Source organism: Magnolia sinica, chromosome 9 (assembly GCF_029962835.1).
Source record: "Magnolia sinica isolate HGM2019 chromosome 9, MsV1, whole genome shotgun sequence".
Taxonomy (NCBI): Eukaryota; Viridiplantae; Streptophyta; class Magnoliopsida; order Magnoliales; family Magnoliaceae; genus Magnolia; species Magnolia sinica.
In genome coordinates, this window is record NC_080581.1 from 60,672,433 (window position 1) to 60,690,202 (window position 17,770).

Here is a 17,770-nt window from a genome sequence, read left to right on the forward strand (position 1 = left end):
TCCATTTTTATTTTTTATTTTCTTTAAAAACTTCCAGATTAATCAAGAGAAAATGACAAAATGTAACGATGTTTCTTACAACTCACACTGGAAGTAGCTTCAAATTTCAAGTACATTTCTTTCAATTCAAAACTCAAAGTAGTGCTTTCAGAACTCAGAGCCCAGTCTTTCAATACGAATGCTAGGCAAGAAAACTACAAGAAGAGTACTTCCACTTAGACTATTAATTGCAATTCAATTTGACATATTGATTTAACCTTAGGGCTTGCATCTTCTCATAAGTAATTTCATTTTTCTGTCATAAAACTAAAGTAAAATCCTATAACTGAAGTTGATGATTGCTGAATTGGTTAATTCACGCAAAAAAAAAAAAAGAGAGACAAAATTATAATAATCTCAGTTGTCAGGGAACGTTCAACCTTCCTATTTGAATTTGTTCTCTTTTACAAACATTTTTCAAGAGAAATTCAGTGACTACTAGCAACGTTTCATATGGAATATTAATATTAGATTTCATTGGTGAAGCAAAGGGTTCAAATTGTCTAACCATATTCATCAAGTGGAGCATCATCATAGTAGCATGTTGTTACGAACTCAGAAGCGTATCTCCCAAAATTAGTTCCTTATTATACTGTCAGTACAGATGAAAAGATAATATTGTCAGGGAAAAGGATTCCTCTGCCTCAATTGATTACAATTGAGTCATTGAGTCTTCGAGAAGTTGTTTCAGAAATTCAGAACAAGTTGTACCATGTAGTAGTTGTTGAGTGTGCTGTTCTTCAAGAAGAAACGAGCGACCGAGTATGCTAGATCTTCGGCTGATCTTTGAGATGGTGGGTCACCAAACGATCTGTACCTGTAATTACCAAACCAATTGATACAGTTAGTCTCTTTAAAAAACAGGCCATCATGTAAAATGGGTCTTCTTGAATTTGAAAAACATCTAGACTTTGGCTGCAAACTAGACTTTGGTGGCGAATATTTCTTCTTTTTTTTTTTTTGCAAATACATCTTCTTGACCTAATATTATTGTTAGGGAAAATTGAAATCCGGTGAGCCACACCTCAATAGGATGCTCCAACCCATCAAACATACATGTCACATACTTACAGGCCAATGCTGACTGCCCAAATCATGGGCCCATAGTGTAGATGGACATATCACCAAACTTGCTAATAAGACGACCATAAACATCCAGTTGATGACAATGAACTTCACAGTTACTAAGGATAAATTGTCAGCAGTCCAAGTTCTACATGCTCAAACTGTTGAGATCGTCTAATCATCAAAATTTTCAGAATATTTTGAATCCATGCAATGGTTCACTGTTTAATTTTCCATGATCAGCATGTATTCAATGTGTATGGAGGAAGAGTTTCAGCATTAAAATCGTATCCAGTTTAAAAGATAGCCCCCGGTCCCTTATTGTTGTTGTTTTAGTATTATCATTGGTAATATAATCATTAATTAATCGAATGGTCCAATGCACTAATTATTTAAGGCTTATTATTAAGAAGTTGTACTTACTGAGCAGTCCAGTTCTCAGTCCATAGCACAGGCTTGTAGGGTTTATTAGGGCCAGTGAAAGTATCTCTGCAATTCCTTCCATTGCAAGCATTGATCTTTAATTAAAACAGAGAAAAAGAGAGAAAAGCATCTTTAATCCTTCATTACCTCTGATGTGAACTGCACATTTCTTGCAGGATAGATGGATGAAATATGTAAGCATACTAACCACTGGATCAGGAGCATCCTTTTGCTTGCACATAACCCATGGCACAACTGTCCCTAGCGCCACCCACTGAACGTAGGATGCTCCCTTATCTTTAAAGGCAATCTGGATTGTGTTGTATTCATTTTCTATCTGAAATCGACAGAGAGTAAAATCCAATTAACAAGATTAAACAAGGCCCACCAAAATTGGATTTGGAGAATTGTTTATCTTACAAAAAGAAACAAACCTGCGACAGGACGATAGGACCACCCTGAGATCCATACAACTTCTCTTCCTTCATCATTTTCACAATCACCTTTGTGAATTTCTTCATTTCATGCTGCAGATCCAAAAATTCAGTGAAATGTGAGATTATTGGTGCATATAAGCTAATACATTAGCATTTTCATACTGCAGATCCAAAAATTCAGTGAAATTCGGGGATCCTTTGGTAGGTTTCTTCCATTCCTCCTCTAATCACAGTATCTACTATAGCGTATACATGTGGACTATCCATAAGTTTCTGTTTATAGGCTGTAACAAAATCATTTCTATAAAGAGACACCTCTTTAAAGGGATTGATTGCAACCAAAACAAGCCCTGCTTTGGTCTACAGAAAGATAAATGGGAAAGGAAGTCAATAAAGGCAATGGAGGTGGAACCAACATCATACTAAGCAGAAAAAAAAAAAAATCAAGAATGATGCTCACATAAATCTTTTCATGACAATATCTGTACTGAAGGTTGTAGAGAACTGAGGGCTAATTCAGGTAACTAAGCTTAATAAGATCATCGATACCCTCAAGGATATCTGGATTTGCAGGTAATAGCTTTTCACTAGATATTGTCACCTCCTGCTTGTAAAATCAGGTTATAGTTAATCCAGCCAGCTTAAGGCACTCGATAGTTGTTGCTTAAAAGAAACCCACAAGTGATTTACTCACTTCCCCATATGAAAGCGAAATAACAGTATCCACCCCTGAAATTGATTGTATCCTTCCCATCTTCCATCGCCCATTTGGAAGCCGACGCCAAACACAGTTTCTGGAAGAAAGAAAAATGTTAAGACTTGAGATCATGCTATAAGGCAACTGCAAGACAGGGAAATAATTTCTTGAAAGATAAGACATAGGGTGATATTGTCAACTTCGGAGCGCCAGTCATTGCACCCAACTACATCTAGTAGCATAGAATAACAATAGTTACTATTTATAATCACCTCCTCATGCTAACCAACATAACTAAGCTTAAGCAATTTTTAAACAGATCAACAGAAATAAATAATGTTGGGGACAACAACGAGATCTGTAGTGCTAGAGATCAAAGGATGTCAGCAAGTGCTTCTTCATTCCCAAAAGAACGTTGACCTCAAGACAATCGACGCAGCAAAAAAGATAATGCAGCTCATTCCACCACGATAGCATATCCATGCATTTTATCAAATACCCAAAAGTCGAAACTAGCAATGCAACTCTGAAAACAGGAACTCATAAGAAAAGGCAAAACATACGCAACACGTGATCATTTTAAGACATGACACATGAAACTGAAGCATATCCAAATCTCAGGTAGACCACAACACAGGAAACAGTAGTGATTGACCATTAAAAACTTCTTGTGGGCCACAGAAGTTTCAGATCAAGCTGATATTTATCCCAGTCTTTTTTTTTTTTTATCTTATCAACCGTTTGGATGTAAAATAAACATTACAGTGAGGCCTCGAAAGTTTTTAATGGTAGGCGTTCAATCATAGCTGTTTCATATGGAGTGGTCCACCTGATATTTGGATCTGCTTCAATTTTGGGGCCACCTGATAAACAGCATGGATGTACACCACATAGATTGAAGTGGGCTGGCGGATAAACAGCGTGACATCCGAGCAATGCCTCAGGTGGATTCCACAGTCCACACTGCACATCACGTGGTCTGAAAAATCAGGCCATTCCACTTGCCAGGGAGGTCACACGTCCAGGTTGAATGTGGACCATCAACAATCCTCTTCTCAAACCATCGTCAGACATCTTATCATCCACACAAACTTAAAAGAGGGATTTGGAAATTTATGACTCACCTTAGCATGAAATATGATGATCTCTAATCACTGAGAATGTGCATTCGAAAGAAGGGCGCTCGAAAGATTCACAGCTTGTGGATACGAGCTTCTGGATGAACAGTCTGAATCATCACGCCACCGCAAGGCAGGAGGACGCTCGGAAGATGAAGAGAGTGAACGGAGAGGAAGAAAAGGCGGTCGAAAGAGGGATTTGGAAATTCCTCTTCTAAACGGGATAAGAGTTCAAATCCGAAAAATGTTCGTTTTTCATAATTTATAAAATACACTCTATTCACAGCTGTACAATTAAGGGTCCATTTATTGGATGTTTAAGATATTATTACATAAGAAAATTATAAATATAAACCATCTATAACAAAAACCATTATTTGGATGGTCCTGATAGCCATCTATCAAACCCATGTTTTATATGAATGAGTCACCACTATTTTACATAAATTGTAAAACTCACACCCATTCACTGTACAAACGACAACGGTGGCTTGTGCTTTGGTTATGGTAGGGTTCTACGGCCCCACCATGATGTTTGTGTTCAATCACACTGTTCAATCCACACCGTAGGTTGATACCCAAAAATCAGTTTGAAATAAATCTTGGATGAACAACACCACGAGAAGACAGTAGCGATCGAACGTCCACCCTTAAAAATCCATCTTTTGGCTACGGATTATGGTACTGCTATGTAGGTTAGCCGCCAGTATTGCCGACAGCTAAAAGCCATAGCTAAAACAGCCACATGTCCGTCGATTTTGCCCCGTTTTTGGGTAGTGGGACTATTGAATTCAAACTCTTTTATCCACATATGATGAGGTGATTCTGTATGAATATTTTGATAGTGATTGGGGTGGTGACCAAGACGAAAGAAAGAGTACCACAGGTTATACTTTCTATCTTGAATCGACAATATTCACATAAAACTCAAAAAAGCAAAGTACGGTAGCGCTATCCACATGTGAAGTCGAGTATGTAGCAGCTTCGTCTATTGTATATGAGGCGATATGGCTAATGAATATGTTAAAGGAGTTGAAGCATTCGCAGTAAGAATTCACTGTCATATATGTAGATAACAAGTCAACAATTGAGCTTGCTACTAGTGCAGTATGAAAGGAGCAAACATATTGATATAAGGTATCATTTCCTGATAGATCAAGTAAAGCAGAAATCAGTGAAGCTAGAATATAGTCATACCACTAAACAAGTGACGGACATCTTCACCAAAGCATTGTTGATTGATACATTAAAGAAACTTAGATCGATGCTTGGAATGAAGTCTGTTTTGATTTGAAGGGGAGTATTGAAGTTGTAAACCAAAACCCAACAACAGTTAGTGACTATTGAATTCCCAATGCACAGTTGCAGCTCTCAAGAAGTTGTTTTGGAAGATGAAAAGCCTCTTTAAGTTTTTAGGAATATTAAACGGTGGAAGCTCCTAGTAGGGGTATTGTTGTCTTTTCACCTTTCATTCAAATGCCTATAAAAAGGCACCCTGTATATTCGATTGTAGCAAGTATGAAAAAGTGAAGTAGCAATTAAAATAGCTTGAAAGTTTTTTTTTTTTTTTTTTGGTTAATTCTTTTCCCTCTTCCTTCCTTCTACATAATCAGTTTTTTCTGAGTTGTGTGAAGGCTTTATAGAGCCGATAATTCTGTCCTCTTAAAGCAAAGAAAAATCTGGTTTGTACAACCAACATTATGATCATTCTCTTCTGCTGGTGAACTAGTATGAAGTTGGTTTGTTTGGGGCAGAGCAGTCGCAGATAATTTCATGGCTAAGATGGGCTAGAGGAGTCCCAATCGGAGGTGGAAGTTATTTGGACCGTCAAAACCTTAAAATAGGCATATCTCGCAAACTGGAATGAGTTATTCGACGTACCATATGTGATTTTTGGGGTAAGAGAAGCAACTTTAGCCCACCCAACACATTACGTCAGGTTTCCCATGCCGAATTTGCGAGATTCCATCATATCGACATCGACGGTAAAAAGTCTTTTTTAATTCCATTTTTACTATTTATAGTAAATTTTAGTTCGATCATAATTTGATCCATTGAGTTTTAAGAGTTGTGTCCAACATTAAAAGTGCTTAGAAAAATTATGAGAATAACATGGTTAAGCCAAATGGGACACTATTTTTTGCCGAAAACCATGAGGTCTAGTGGAAATCATGACCGTCTATAAATAGTAAGTTTATTATTTATAGTTAGTCATGATTTTAGGGAGTTTGAGTTGTAGTTTGATTATGAAACTCCTTCCTAAGGTTCATATCACCATTTAAGGGATTGTAAACTTGTTTATTTATTTATTTATTATCAATCAATCTATTTAGAATTTATTTCTATTTTCTATCTCTCCTCGTGTATTAGAGGAATCTTTGTGAGGAGTCCAGAGAAGCTCCGTGGATTCGGAGTAATTATCCCCTTGAGGAAGACGGTGATCGACCTCATCACGCCCATCCCTCTGTCAAGTATGGAGAAGATCCATAGGCATTTCCCAGATCAGATTTCAGATGATTTGAGCTATGGGCCAGTTGTTTACCCCTCTGCATCATCATAGTCCTATGTGAAATTTGTGTAGGCTGCATGGAAATATCCACGACATGTCGGTGTTTAAGGGTTTTTGCCTAATCTTGCGGATGATTTTGGCTTCGTTGGGGCATCCTGTCGATGCCCGGCTGAACTCACTGGTGCGATGCAGTTGGGAAGTGTTTGTTGTGGCTCTGCTGGTTAAGGTATTTATGTTGTGTTTTTAGAATAAAAAAATAAATTTCAAAAATAAAAGTTATTTTTAGAAAGTAAATAAATATATTAATTATTTAAACTTTCCATAAATAGTGTGTATAGCCAGTCAGTAAGAGAAAGGGTTTTTGCTTATGCAACTAGGGTTCAAATCTCCTCGAGGACGGTGCGAAGCACCGTCAGTGCACGCGCGCGCGTGGCGTGGGCTGTAGGGCTGCTTGGGCGCTTTATTAGGCGCACTTAGCACTTCGCACGTTCGCATCATCGTAAGGAGCAATAAGAGCCTTAGTCTTTTTGGCACACGGTTCAATTTTTTTGGGCCATAGTACCCTGATGTTTTATTACTTTTTTTTGGCTAATTGAGAGTAAGTGTGACATGATTGTACATGTGGCACCTATACCATGTGTCGCTTATGTGGATACAGTTTTTCCTGTTGGATAACTGCTCCTGTCTGAATGGGTACAGAAATAACTGCCATATGACATAGAGTCATGTCCTTTCATGGAAAGGCAATTATTTGCAGTGAATGTGTATGGATTTCTTGAAGAGGCTCTTTAGCACCTCTTCAGGAAGAAATCCATGACCCTTCAGTTGATATAAATCCTGGATACTATAATCCAGAAGTACAGACTCTTAATCCTTGAGTTTATATCATCTCCTGTGCAATTACTCTCGATCTAATCTCTTGCTGTGTATTTCTGAACGTTTTAAGGCATATCGGTGTCAAAACTAGAGATCTGATCAATACTTAAATGTGTAAATTTTCGTGTTGAAAATCGGATTGAGAGTTCATTGTATCCTGAAGACAATTTGCAGATTTCCTTCGTTTGCACTTGCTGGAACTTCCAGAAAAAGGGCAGCAAATCTGTCTTGAGAAATTGACTATTCAAGTCGAGCTTTGAACTTGATAGATCTGATCATTTTGTTATCGTTTTATTCTATCCTCCGTTGTGTACGAGAAACTCTTTTAAATCTAACAATTTATCCCTATTCTCGGCTCATATTTCTCTTGCATTTTTTAGATGTGTTGTATAGAGTACTTATACAATTGGTGAGGTCCACTTATTTTGTGGTGGCCACCTCAAAGAATGTATAGCCATTCCGTTTTATCAACAGAGATACAAGTGCTATGTTCCCATCTTTCTTAAATTATTATTATTATTATTATTTTTTTAAATGTATGCTAGAAAAATGTATTAACTAGAGAGATCTTTGCCTTCTTTAGCAATGAAAAACTTCAAGCATCATTTCAAAGCACGTGTCGAGGATTGTATGCAAAATCTATTTGACGCAAGAATAACCCAAATGCAAATTTTCTTGCTTTCTAACATTTACTCATTTACTTTAGTATGAATAATATTGATTTAAGGATAACAATGTAGAATTCATACATGGTAAGAATATCTAGTTTTATACACAAACTAATAAATTGCATTTTAGTTCAAATACAATACCCACCTTTTAACATCAGACAAAGATACACCTAAGAAAATGGAAATCATATGCTCAAGTAACTTGATAACTGAGAATTCTATCCATATAAACTTCAGTTCAAAAGGTAAGACGAGCTTTCATCCAAACTGTTGGCCATGTTTGTCCCATCTCTATTGATACTAACTCCCAGATATAAGTCTCTAATCGCATGCATTTCAATGACAACATCTCTCATTTTCATTCATTCCTTTGGCAATTCTGTCGAACAAAATACACCAATTTTGATCACCGAAACCAAGCACTCTCGCATTCTATTTCTAGCACTTTCCAAAATTTCATCATTTTCCTCTAAGATTAATCGTTGATCTGAAATATGCTCCACGTGATCCGGCAAGGCCATCTTAGCTAGTTGATGAAGGCTTAGACCATCCTTAAACATTTGATCAGTGGGTTTCTTTCCTGTGAACATCTCCAATAGAAGGATTCCATAACTGTACACATCACCATGAGTAGACACCCTGCCACCCATGCCGTACTCTGTGATCATACAAATACCTTATTTCAGTAGCCACTTGCAAAAAAAGAAAAGAGATGTAATTCTGAAAGAGGGTGTAGTTGTTTTAAATGACACTCCATTGTTTTTTTCTCTTCTCATAAAGTAAAAAGTAAGTATTAAATATAAGAAAATGCACAAAGGGGATAGCATGGAGTTCATTAAAGTGGAAGAAAAACAAATCAAAACAAATGTGAATGGGCAGTACAAAAAGGAAGAACAGTATAAATTTCTTTGTATGAATTAAACAAGCTAGTGTTAAAAGATATAAAATTATATTGAATAATCATAAGGATTATATTTATGGAATATCACAGGGACTGAGGATAATAATTAAGTAATAAGATCACACAGATGTGAGGAAAAGACTAAAAATATCTACTCTTATTGTGATATATCATATAAATCACTTCAATGATTTCCATATTCGTTCTTCCAACCACAATAATAGAAACTCTCTTAATTAAAGTTTTGTAAAGAAAGCTACATAAAGCAAAGGATTACAGCTGTTTATATTCTCTAACACAGTTCATGTATTGATACACCTGATCTGCACTTCATGTCATTATTTATTTTTTTTTTATTTTTTTAATGCAAGATGTTATTGTATGCTATTGTTGTTAACACTATCCAAGACAATCATTACGCTAATTTCTTCTATCAAGGTATCATTTTATAACTTTTTACCTTCAGAGTTCTTGACTCATCAAATCTAAGTTGTTGGTTGTTTTTTTTTGGTGTGTGTGTCACACCACCTATAGTTTTATTCTATAAGAGATCACTGCTCTTAATTAATAGTTAAATCTTTTCATCTCATGTTATCATTATAAATGGCCAAACTATTACAATTTATAAAGAATATATCAGGTGATGTTCCTTTAAGGCCGACATTTGATGGTGATCTTATACTGTACTAATCCTCTTCATCATTCCTTCCATTATAGTGAAAAAGAATATTAACCCATAAGTATACTCACTAAAACCACTACAAGAATGTTCTCCCATTATGATTGTTAAGCAATAAAAAAATCACATGCGATGCAAATCATCTTATTAATTTAATCATTCACTTAGCAAAGAACTTCAAAAAAAGAGATTCATTCTCAATCAGAAAATGTTGTTTTCATAAGAAAAAGGAATTAAAAAAAGAAAAAAAAGAAAAAAAAAAGAAAAAGAAAAAAGAAAAATAAGAAGAACATCGATAACAACAGTGACAACAATAATAGATATGCTAAAATTGACAACAATGATGATAATAAATTAATGAAGATATCGAGTCCACTTGGGAGGAATGAAAGTTTCTAAACCCCATGATTTATAATGTGCACAATAATTTGTATGATGATCCAAGAGTCCATTTATCATTAGATTACATAAACAGACCATAGACTGAAAATCATAATGATTGGATAGTCCTATCATGTAGAAAATGATGTGCCAAAACCTTTGGAATGTTTTTCTACTAATTCTTTATAAGATTTTCAATGGTTAGGATTGTGTTATAACTATAATGATGGTTGTCCCCTCTCAGTATTAACTTTTATGACATCTTTCCAGATGGACTTGATCCCCTTCCAGTAATAACTTGAATGCATATCTTTCCAGATGACTTCATCTACTCCCAGTGATAAACTTAAATGCATGCATATTAAAAAATAGATAATGATAAAAGCAATATTTGATACAATTCTTATGCCTATTTGGTTGCCACTTAAAAACGAGTTCATCTCGTTTTAGCAAACATTAATTATGAATTAGAGATTATAATTTATTCAAATACTTAAAAATGATTTCTTCTCTGTATTAGAGATCATAGTTATTTTATTTTTTGAAAGGTGAGAAACACAAACACTACCACCCCACACACGTGTGGGTTCTCGAACCCTTGACCTTAAAGATGTGACATATAGTGTCTACCACTGAGCCAAGAGAAGAAATCATAGTTAATTTAGAATATGGGTAGCCAAGATTATTTTTAATCCTTAACGAAATTTTGAATACATAATTAATGCTTACTAAAATGAAAGGAACACATTTTTAAGTACCAAGCAATGCGGACTAATAAGTTGTGATAGTGTTTAGTGGCTAAACATACTCTTTCAAACGAATAGACCATTAAGGGAACATAATGATAAAGTGAAAAAATGCATCTCGTCAATAAATAAGTATTAGTTGACTAGCTATCTAATAAATACATTAACATGATTTTATACTCATGAAAAAAAAATCTTTTAAAAAAAAAGGTTTTTCTATTGTCTCACTTTTATGGGGACATTAGTAATGTCCTCAAAGCTTCTAAATGCCATGTGGGTTGCCTAATAATTCGTCTGGAAGGTTCATTTAATAGTACTATTGGGAGCAAGCCATGGTACAAGAATCATGGTGTTCGGATGATAAATCCTTTTTAATGGGGCCAATTTGTTATAACCATGTATTGTTTACATGCCATATGTCACATGCTTAGAATCATCAAATCAAAGTGCTACTTTGGAATCATAAACAATACAAAGTGGGATCTGTAAAATAAATGTTTGAAGATGAGGTGCACATCTATATTGTATCTCTGTTCAATCTTAACTATCAAATTTTCATGGAATTTAGAAGCTTTGGGGATGACCTATTTGTTTGACATTAGCAAAACCAAAATAATTGATAAATAACTAACATAATAGAAAACAATATTAGTTTTCTCATTTTATAAATTCTCCCATCTATGCATTTTCTTTTCGGTTTTGAGTTTCTACTGATATTTTCATTTTGTTTTTTGTTTATAATGTTATAAATAGGTAGATGTATGAATATCTATTACTTCAAGGGGTTTATGCAGATTCCCATGTCAAAAGCAGGGGAAAATAACCACATTATTAATTCACCGTTATTGCAAATAGCCACATTCTGATAGTTTATCGTAACTTATGTTAGCAACTGTTAGAAAATAACAAAAATGACCATGTGGAATATACTACAAAGTTCTTCGTGGGAGAACATCAAGCCTTTAATTCTCCTCCGCATGGAACATACAATAAATTTTTAATTGAGATTTTTTGATGTACAGAGAGAGAGAGAGAGAGAGAGAGAGAGAGAGAGAGAGAGAGAGAGAGAGAGAGAGAGGTTTTAGGGTAGAGAGTTTCCTATCTTTCATATGAGTTTAATCTTTAGCACAACCTCCACACTATTTGAAACACTTATACAAAAACTATACTAGTACAGAAAAATCAAATGAGAGGATGAAGTCACTACCTGGAGAAATATACCCAATAGATCCTTTTAACTCAATAGTGCTGCTCTGATTTTGAGGACGATCACCAGAATTTCCATAGAGAATTCTTGCTAAGCCAAAATCACTCACATGAGCATTCATATCATCATCAAGTAGAATGTTGCTTGGTTTCAAATCACAATGAATTACTGGTGTTTGGCAACGGTGATGAAGATAATCCAACGCAATAGCCACATCGATTGAAATCTTCAATCTGTCGACCAGGCTCAGATTTCTCAAATAAAATTTCTCATCCACGCTAGGGTGCAACCACCTCTCCAGGCTCCCATTCGGCATATATTCAAAAACAAGCGCTTTGAAATCATTTCCTTTGTAATCAATGCTTGAGCAAGCGGTTAAGATCTTAATCAGATTTCGATGTCGAATATTTCTCAATGCCTCACATTCTGCCGTGAAACTTCTAGAAGCTCCTCTGCGTTGAAGGTTGAGTACCTTCACTGCAACAACTGCATCAGGGCTTAGGACTCCTTTATACACCGTGCCATAACTCCCCATACCAATCAAATTGGTAGAGCAGAATCCATCAGTAGCTTGAAGAAGATCCGCATATGAAACTTTCAAGAATGAATCATCTGATAAATAATTGGAAGGATCGTCCGGTAAAGACATGGAAGAGTGCTTCCTTCTCGACTTTCTTATCAAATAAAGAGTTGGAAAGATGAACGCACATAGAATCACAAACGAAGCGATGCTGGCTGCTGAGATTATTGCTCTCAACAAAACCGATCTTCCCTTCTTCTTGGTAGCTTGGTTACGGCATGTGGGCAACTGCAATTCCAAGACACTCCCACAGAGCTTATTGTTCCCAAGGGCAACAACTGCACTTGCATTTCTAAAGATCCCTTCTTTTGGTACTTCGCCCTCAAGTCCATTGAAAGAAAGATTTAGATACTGCAAAGATGGAAACTTCCCAAAATATTCTGGAATTGGCCCGGACAAGTTATTGCGTGAAAGATCTAGCCCTTGAAGACGTGTTAGATTACTTAAAGATGGAGGAATGGTTCCTTGAAAGAAGTTATTGGACATGTATAGGTTTTCCAAGCGAAGACATTTTCCTAATGTGCTAGGAATTTCGCCTGAAAATTTGTTCTTAGAAACATCCAATTTCTCAAGATTTGTCAAGTTATTGTCTTCCAAAGCTAGAGACCCACTTAACGAATTCTCATTCAAAGAGAAAACCCTCAACGCTGGAATACTAAATACTTCTTTTGGCACAGTACCATTAAGCTTATTTTTCGAAAGGTCCATGTTTTGTAAATACCAACAATTTCCGAAGCTTGAAGGAATGCTTCCTTCCAAACCATTTCCATATAAAGAGAGTTGAGTCAATCGAGTAATGTTTCCAAAGGAAGATGGAATTTGACCGGAAAGTCGGTTTCCATTCAAGTTGAATTCCTTCAAGTTCTTGAGCTTCCCAATTCCGATAGGAATAGTTCCCTCGAAAAGGTTATCGCCCATCAACAATGAAATCAAGCCGACAAGATTCTCAATACCTGTTGGAATTCTTCCAGATATTGGGTTTCTTCCCAAGTATAGGTAGCTTAAATTGGTCGAGAGATTAGCTATGGAGTTGGGCAACACTCCACCAAAATGGTTGTCACCCAGAGCTAAATTTTGTAGGCCACTGCAATTGGTTAAAGATGTTAGGAAGTTCAGGTCATCTTCTTTCCCACTTCCAAGCCGATTCATTTGGAAGCTTAGGCGCCAAAGATGTTGAAGTCTTCCGATATTCATAGGCACGGATCCATCAAAATCGTTATCTGCGATATCGATAGATTCAAGCCTTGAGGCATTAGGTAATGATCTTGGAAAAAGTCCCGTGAATCGGTTACCTCCTAAAACCAGTATTTGGAGATTAGGAAGGGTAAGACCTATGTCATGTGGAAGATTTCCTTCTAGTCGGTTTGCGGCGACGTTGAAATAATTGATAGAGGAAAGATTAAAAAGCGAGAGAGGAAGCATACCGAGTAGATTATTGAAAGAGATTCGAAGATAAATTATGGTAGTGATTCGGCCTAGATCATGGGGTATTCTTCCTTGTAACCTATTTTTCCGTAGATTAAGACGGATGAGAGAAGAAAGGTTTCCAAACGAAGGTGGGATGCTTCCTGTAAAACCATTGGTGTCAAGGTCTAGAAGAACTAGGTTTGAAAGAGAGCTGAGTTGGGTGGGAAGATTTCCAGTGATCTGGTTTTCATGCAAGTCGAGAACTCTGAGGTCTGAACAGTAGGACAAGTTGGCTGGAATCTCACCGTTGAATGAATTATGGCTTAGATTGAGAAGCTGGAGGTGGAGCAAACGGCCAATCTCTTGTGGGATTTTGCCATGGAAGCTGTTGTTTGACAGGTGTATTTCCTTGAGGAAGGTGAGGTTGGATATGTAAGGAGATATGTGGCCCACCAGTCTCTGGCTTGTAAAGTTTAAGGCTGTGACCCTTTGATGACCAGAGCTGGTGCTGCATGTAACTCCAGCCCACTGACAGAAATGGAGAGTTTGGTTCCATGATCTGGTTGCACCGAACGGATCGACTGTTAGTCCGTCCTTGAAGACGAGTAAAGAGAGCCGATCAGTTTCGTTTCCGAGGGTATTGAAAGATTTGGAAAGTTCGAGCATGGATGAGAGGAGGAGGGCGTGGAGGAAAAATGAGCAAAATAACCCTAAACCTACGTGTAGAAGCTCCATTTTGGTCAGCGATAGGGAAGAACAAGAACTGAGAAGTTGGATGTAGTATAGGATTCAAAGCTAATTCACGTATTTATAACGAATATTGCACCATTCTTTCGGACTCGGTTTGGTTAGTTACCCAACACCAGCCAGATAGCTGATGTCAAACTTCTGTGAGGGCCGCCATGATATATGCATTTTATCCACACCGTCCATCTATTTTTTGAGCTTATTTTAGTGCATGAACCAAAAAAATGAGGCTGCTCCAAATCTTAGGTGGGCCACGCCATAGGAAACAGTAGGGATTGAACGAAGTTTTAGGTCAAGGCGATATTTGTGTTTTCCATTCATCCAGGTCTATGTGACCTTATCAACAGGCTAGATGGGAAATCAACATTCTAGTGGGTCCTAGGAAGTTTTTAACGGTGAACATTCAATCAATACATTTTTTTCCTGTGGTGTGGTCAACCGGTGATTTGGATCTGCTTCATTTTTTGGACAATGCCTTGAAATAAGATGAAAAAAATGGATGGACAGCGTGGATAAAAACAAATACTACATGGTGGGGCCCGCACAGCTTTGACACAGCTAGCTAGCTGGTGTTGGGGTCCCTACCCAAACCGCGTCCCATTCTTTTAGGACTTGGAGGGAGAGAGGACAAAGGAGCGTGCCATCACCATTTTCGTGTAGAAGCGAGAGGATTAGGTGCGGCCCCCGCCTCACCCAAGTTGGTGCGGCCCTTACTTTGCGACCCACCTTGATGAATTTATTATATATCTACACCGTCCCATCTGTTTCTCCATCATTTTAAGGTATTATTTCAAAAATTAATCAGATCCAAATCTCAGGTGGACTATCCCATAGGAAACCCTGGTGATAGGCCATTAAAAACTTCTGATGGGACAAAAAAGTTTTTGTTTTTAATTATCAAAGCTGATATTTGTGCTTTTTCCTTCATCCAAGTTTATGTGACCTTATCAACAAGTTCCATGGCAAATAAACATTACAGAAACATTATAGTGGGCCCAGGAAGTTTTTAATCTTGGACCGTTCAATCACCACTGTTTCTTATTGTATTGTCCACCTGTGATTTGGATCTGCTTCACTTTTTGGCTCATCCCCTGGAGTTATCTGGGAAATCGGATAGATGGCGTTGATATATAGAATACAAACATCGAGGTGGGGGCCATGGTAATGGCTCCACCGTCTTAGGCGTGGCTGGGGTTGCACATAATCGGCTCCCTGTTTAGAAATTTCGACCGCAGCCAAAAAAGAATTGGGGAGGGTTTCCGGATCCTTTCTCACGGATACATGGAAAAAGAAAAAGAACCCAAAGGTCGCTTTTCGCGTGGAAAAAAAGGATGGGTTATACTATTCCAACGGTGTGATTTTTACTGAGTACATTTGCATAGGCATGGAAAGTCTTAAAAAATTATGCTTGTTGCAATTTAATTGGACCACATCATCATATGATGCATTTAATGCAGCATTTAATGCAGTAGTGATGATAATGACAACGATGATATGGACCAATCACAATGAAGAAAAGCATGAATTTCTTAGATCCGGATTACATATGGAATGGCTAAAGGTGACAAATTGTCAGGGTACTACTTTCACTTGCATTGATTTGGGTGGGTGACATATCAATTGTAATAATTACACATTTACTAATGACAAAATGGCAACAATAATCCAAACACGCCCTAAATTTCCATTGGCCGAGAATTCACGTCTTTTCTACTCTTCCACTTTTCTTTTACTTCAAAATTCAAAGTTGAAACATTATGTCGACTGTCTAGCGTTTTACAATGGAGCGCAGGTAAGGTGAGGCAGGGGTAAGAGCTCAGCTGATGAGGCCCTGAACATGTGCCCACACGATGTCTGTGTTGTATGTCCACTCTGATTATCTGTTTTGCCAGCTTATTTCAAGGTATGATCCCCAAAATGAGGCAGACCCAAATCTGTGGTGGATCACACCACTGAAAAAGTGGTGATTGAACACTCACCACTAAAACTCCATCCAACCTCACATAGAAATGGATGAAGGGAACCACTAAGAACGGCGGTGCCCAAACTATAGGGCTCACTTTGATTTATGTGTTTTATATCCGCATCATCCATCCTTTTTGTCACCTCATTTTAAGGTATGATCCAAAAAATAAAAGGACTATACCACTACAACACAAGGAACAGTGGTATGATTGAACATCCACTGCTAAAAACTTCCTTGACTCCGGTGATTTTTATTTGCCATCCAATTTGTTGATAAGGTCACATGTACTTGAATGAAGGGAAAATGCAAATATCCACTTCATCCAAAACTTTTGTGGTCGTTAAGAAGTTTTTAATTGTAGTTGTTCAATTACTACTGTTCCATTTGGTGTGGTCCACCTGAGATTTGAATCTGCTTTATTTTCTGTCCAATGCCCTAAAATAAGTTGGTGAAATAGATGAACGGTGTGGATATAAAACACAAATATTACAATGGGCCCTTAATGCCCCGTAATGCGGAAACTACCAAGCACGGTGGTTCCTTGGATCCATCGGAGCTACATCCCTTAAAATGTGCTTCCTAAGGGACATAGATTAGGTGGATCCATTATATCCACGCCATCCAGCAGTTTTGCTACCTCATTGTAGTGCTTGAGCCAAAAAAAAAAAAAAAAAAGCAAATCCAAATCTCCAATAGATCACAGCACAAAAAATAGTGGTGATTGAATGCTCACATCTAAATATTTCCGAGGGCCCACTGTAACGTTTATTTTCCATCCAACCTGTTGATATCATCACACAGACTTGGAGGGAAAACAGAAATATAAGTTTGATCCAAAACTTTTTTAGCTCATAAGGAGTTTTTAATGGTTGGCATTGAATCACCGTTGTTTTCTATGACATGGTGACCCACATATTCAAATCTACTTTATTGTTGGTCTCACACCCTAACATGATCTAGAAAAATGGATGGATGATATGGATATAAAACAAAAATATCACAGTGGGACCCCACAAGCACAGCTCCACCGAGCTTAGTGGTTCCTCTGTCCCTTGGAGGTTCAAAAGCAAGAGGATTGAGAGGTGAACTCAATATGTAAACCTATATGAGAACCAAACTAATCAAATTAATAAATTGATTTTGTAATTATTAACAAAAATTAAGCACTTATGCTAGTCATTAAAGGTAACCCTAGTGGAGGGATGATTAAAGGATTGAATCCTAACATTGAATAATTTTTATTTTGCCAAAACCCGTAAAACTCTGGTGGAATGTTCTAGAACTAGGGCTCTATCTATTTAAATGAAGGGACTACATGAAA

At 37.1% G+C, this 17,770-nt stretch overlaps 2 protein-coding genes across 2 annotated transcripts; both read right to left on the bottom strand.

Moving 5' to 3' along the window:
• Positions 1-697: 697 nt before the first annotated feature.
• On the bottom strand, positions 698-3,937 carry LOC131255495 (beta-galactosidase 13-like). The gene is made up of 7 exons (XM_058256239.1): positions 3,786-3,937; positions 2,659-2,758; positions 2,425-2,568; positions 1,962-2,054; positions 1,736-1,864; positions 1,528-1,622; positions 698-856 (listed from the first exon to the last, which is right to left on the bottom strand). Exons 4-7 carry the CDS (start codon positions 2,046-2,048, stop codon positions 727-729), a joined length of 441 nt encoding a protein of 146 aa, XP_058112222.1. The 5' UTR covers positions 2,049-2,054; positions 2,425-2,568; positions 2,659-2,758; positions 3,786-3,937; the 3' UTR covers positions 698-726.
• Positions 3,938-8,197: 4,260 nt separating this feature from the next.
• LOC131255015 (putative receptor-like protein kinase At3g47110) lies at positions 8,198-14,552 on the bottom strand. Its single transcript, XM_058255714.1, has 2 exons — positions 11,750-14,552; positions 8,198-8,493 (listed from the first exon to the last, which is right to left on the bottom strand). Exons 1-2 carry the CDS (start codon positions 14,469-14,471, stop codon positions 8,198-8,200), a joined length of 3,018 nt encoding a protein of 1,005 aa, XP_058111697.1. The 5' UTR covers positions 14,472-14,552.
• Positions 14,553-17,770: the final 3,218 nt, after the last annotated feature.

What these genes read in the sequence shown, in the direction of transcription:
- LOC131255015 (XM_058255714.1), bottom strand. Translation starts at nt 14,471, where the DNA reads ATGGAGCTTCTACACGTAGGTTTAGGGTTATTTTGCTCATTTTTCCTC. An exon ending in TATTGGGTATATTTCTCCAG is followed by an intron (nt 8,494 to 11,749) that starts GTAGTGACTTCA and finishes GTATGATCACAG; the next exon opens with AGTACGGCATGGGTGGCAGG.
- LOC131255495 (XM_058256239.1), bottom strand. Translation starts at nt 2,048, where the DNA reads ATGAAGAAATTCACAAAGGTGATTGTGAAAATGATGAAGGAAGAGAAG. An exon ending in AGGATGCTCCTGATCCAGTG is followed by an intron (nt 1,623 to 1,735) that starts GTTAGTATGCTT and finishes TTTTAATTAAAG; the next exon opens with ATCAATGCTTGCAATGGAAG. An exon ending in ACTGAGAACTGGACTGCTCA is followed by an intron (nt 857 to 1,527) that starts GTAAGTACAACT and finishes TGGTAATTACAG; the next exon opens with GTACAGATCGTTTGGTGACC.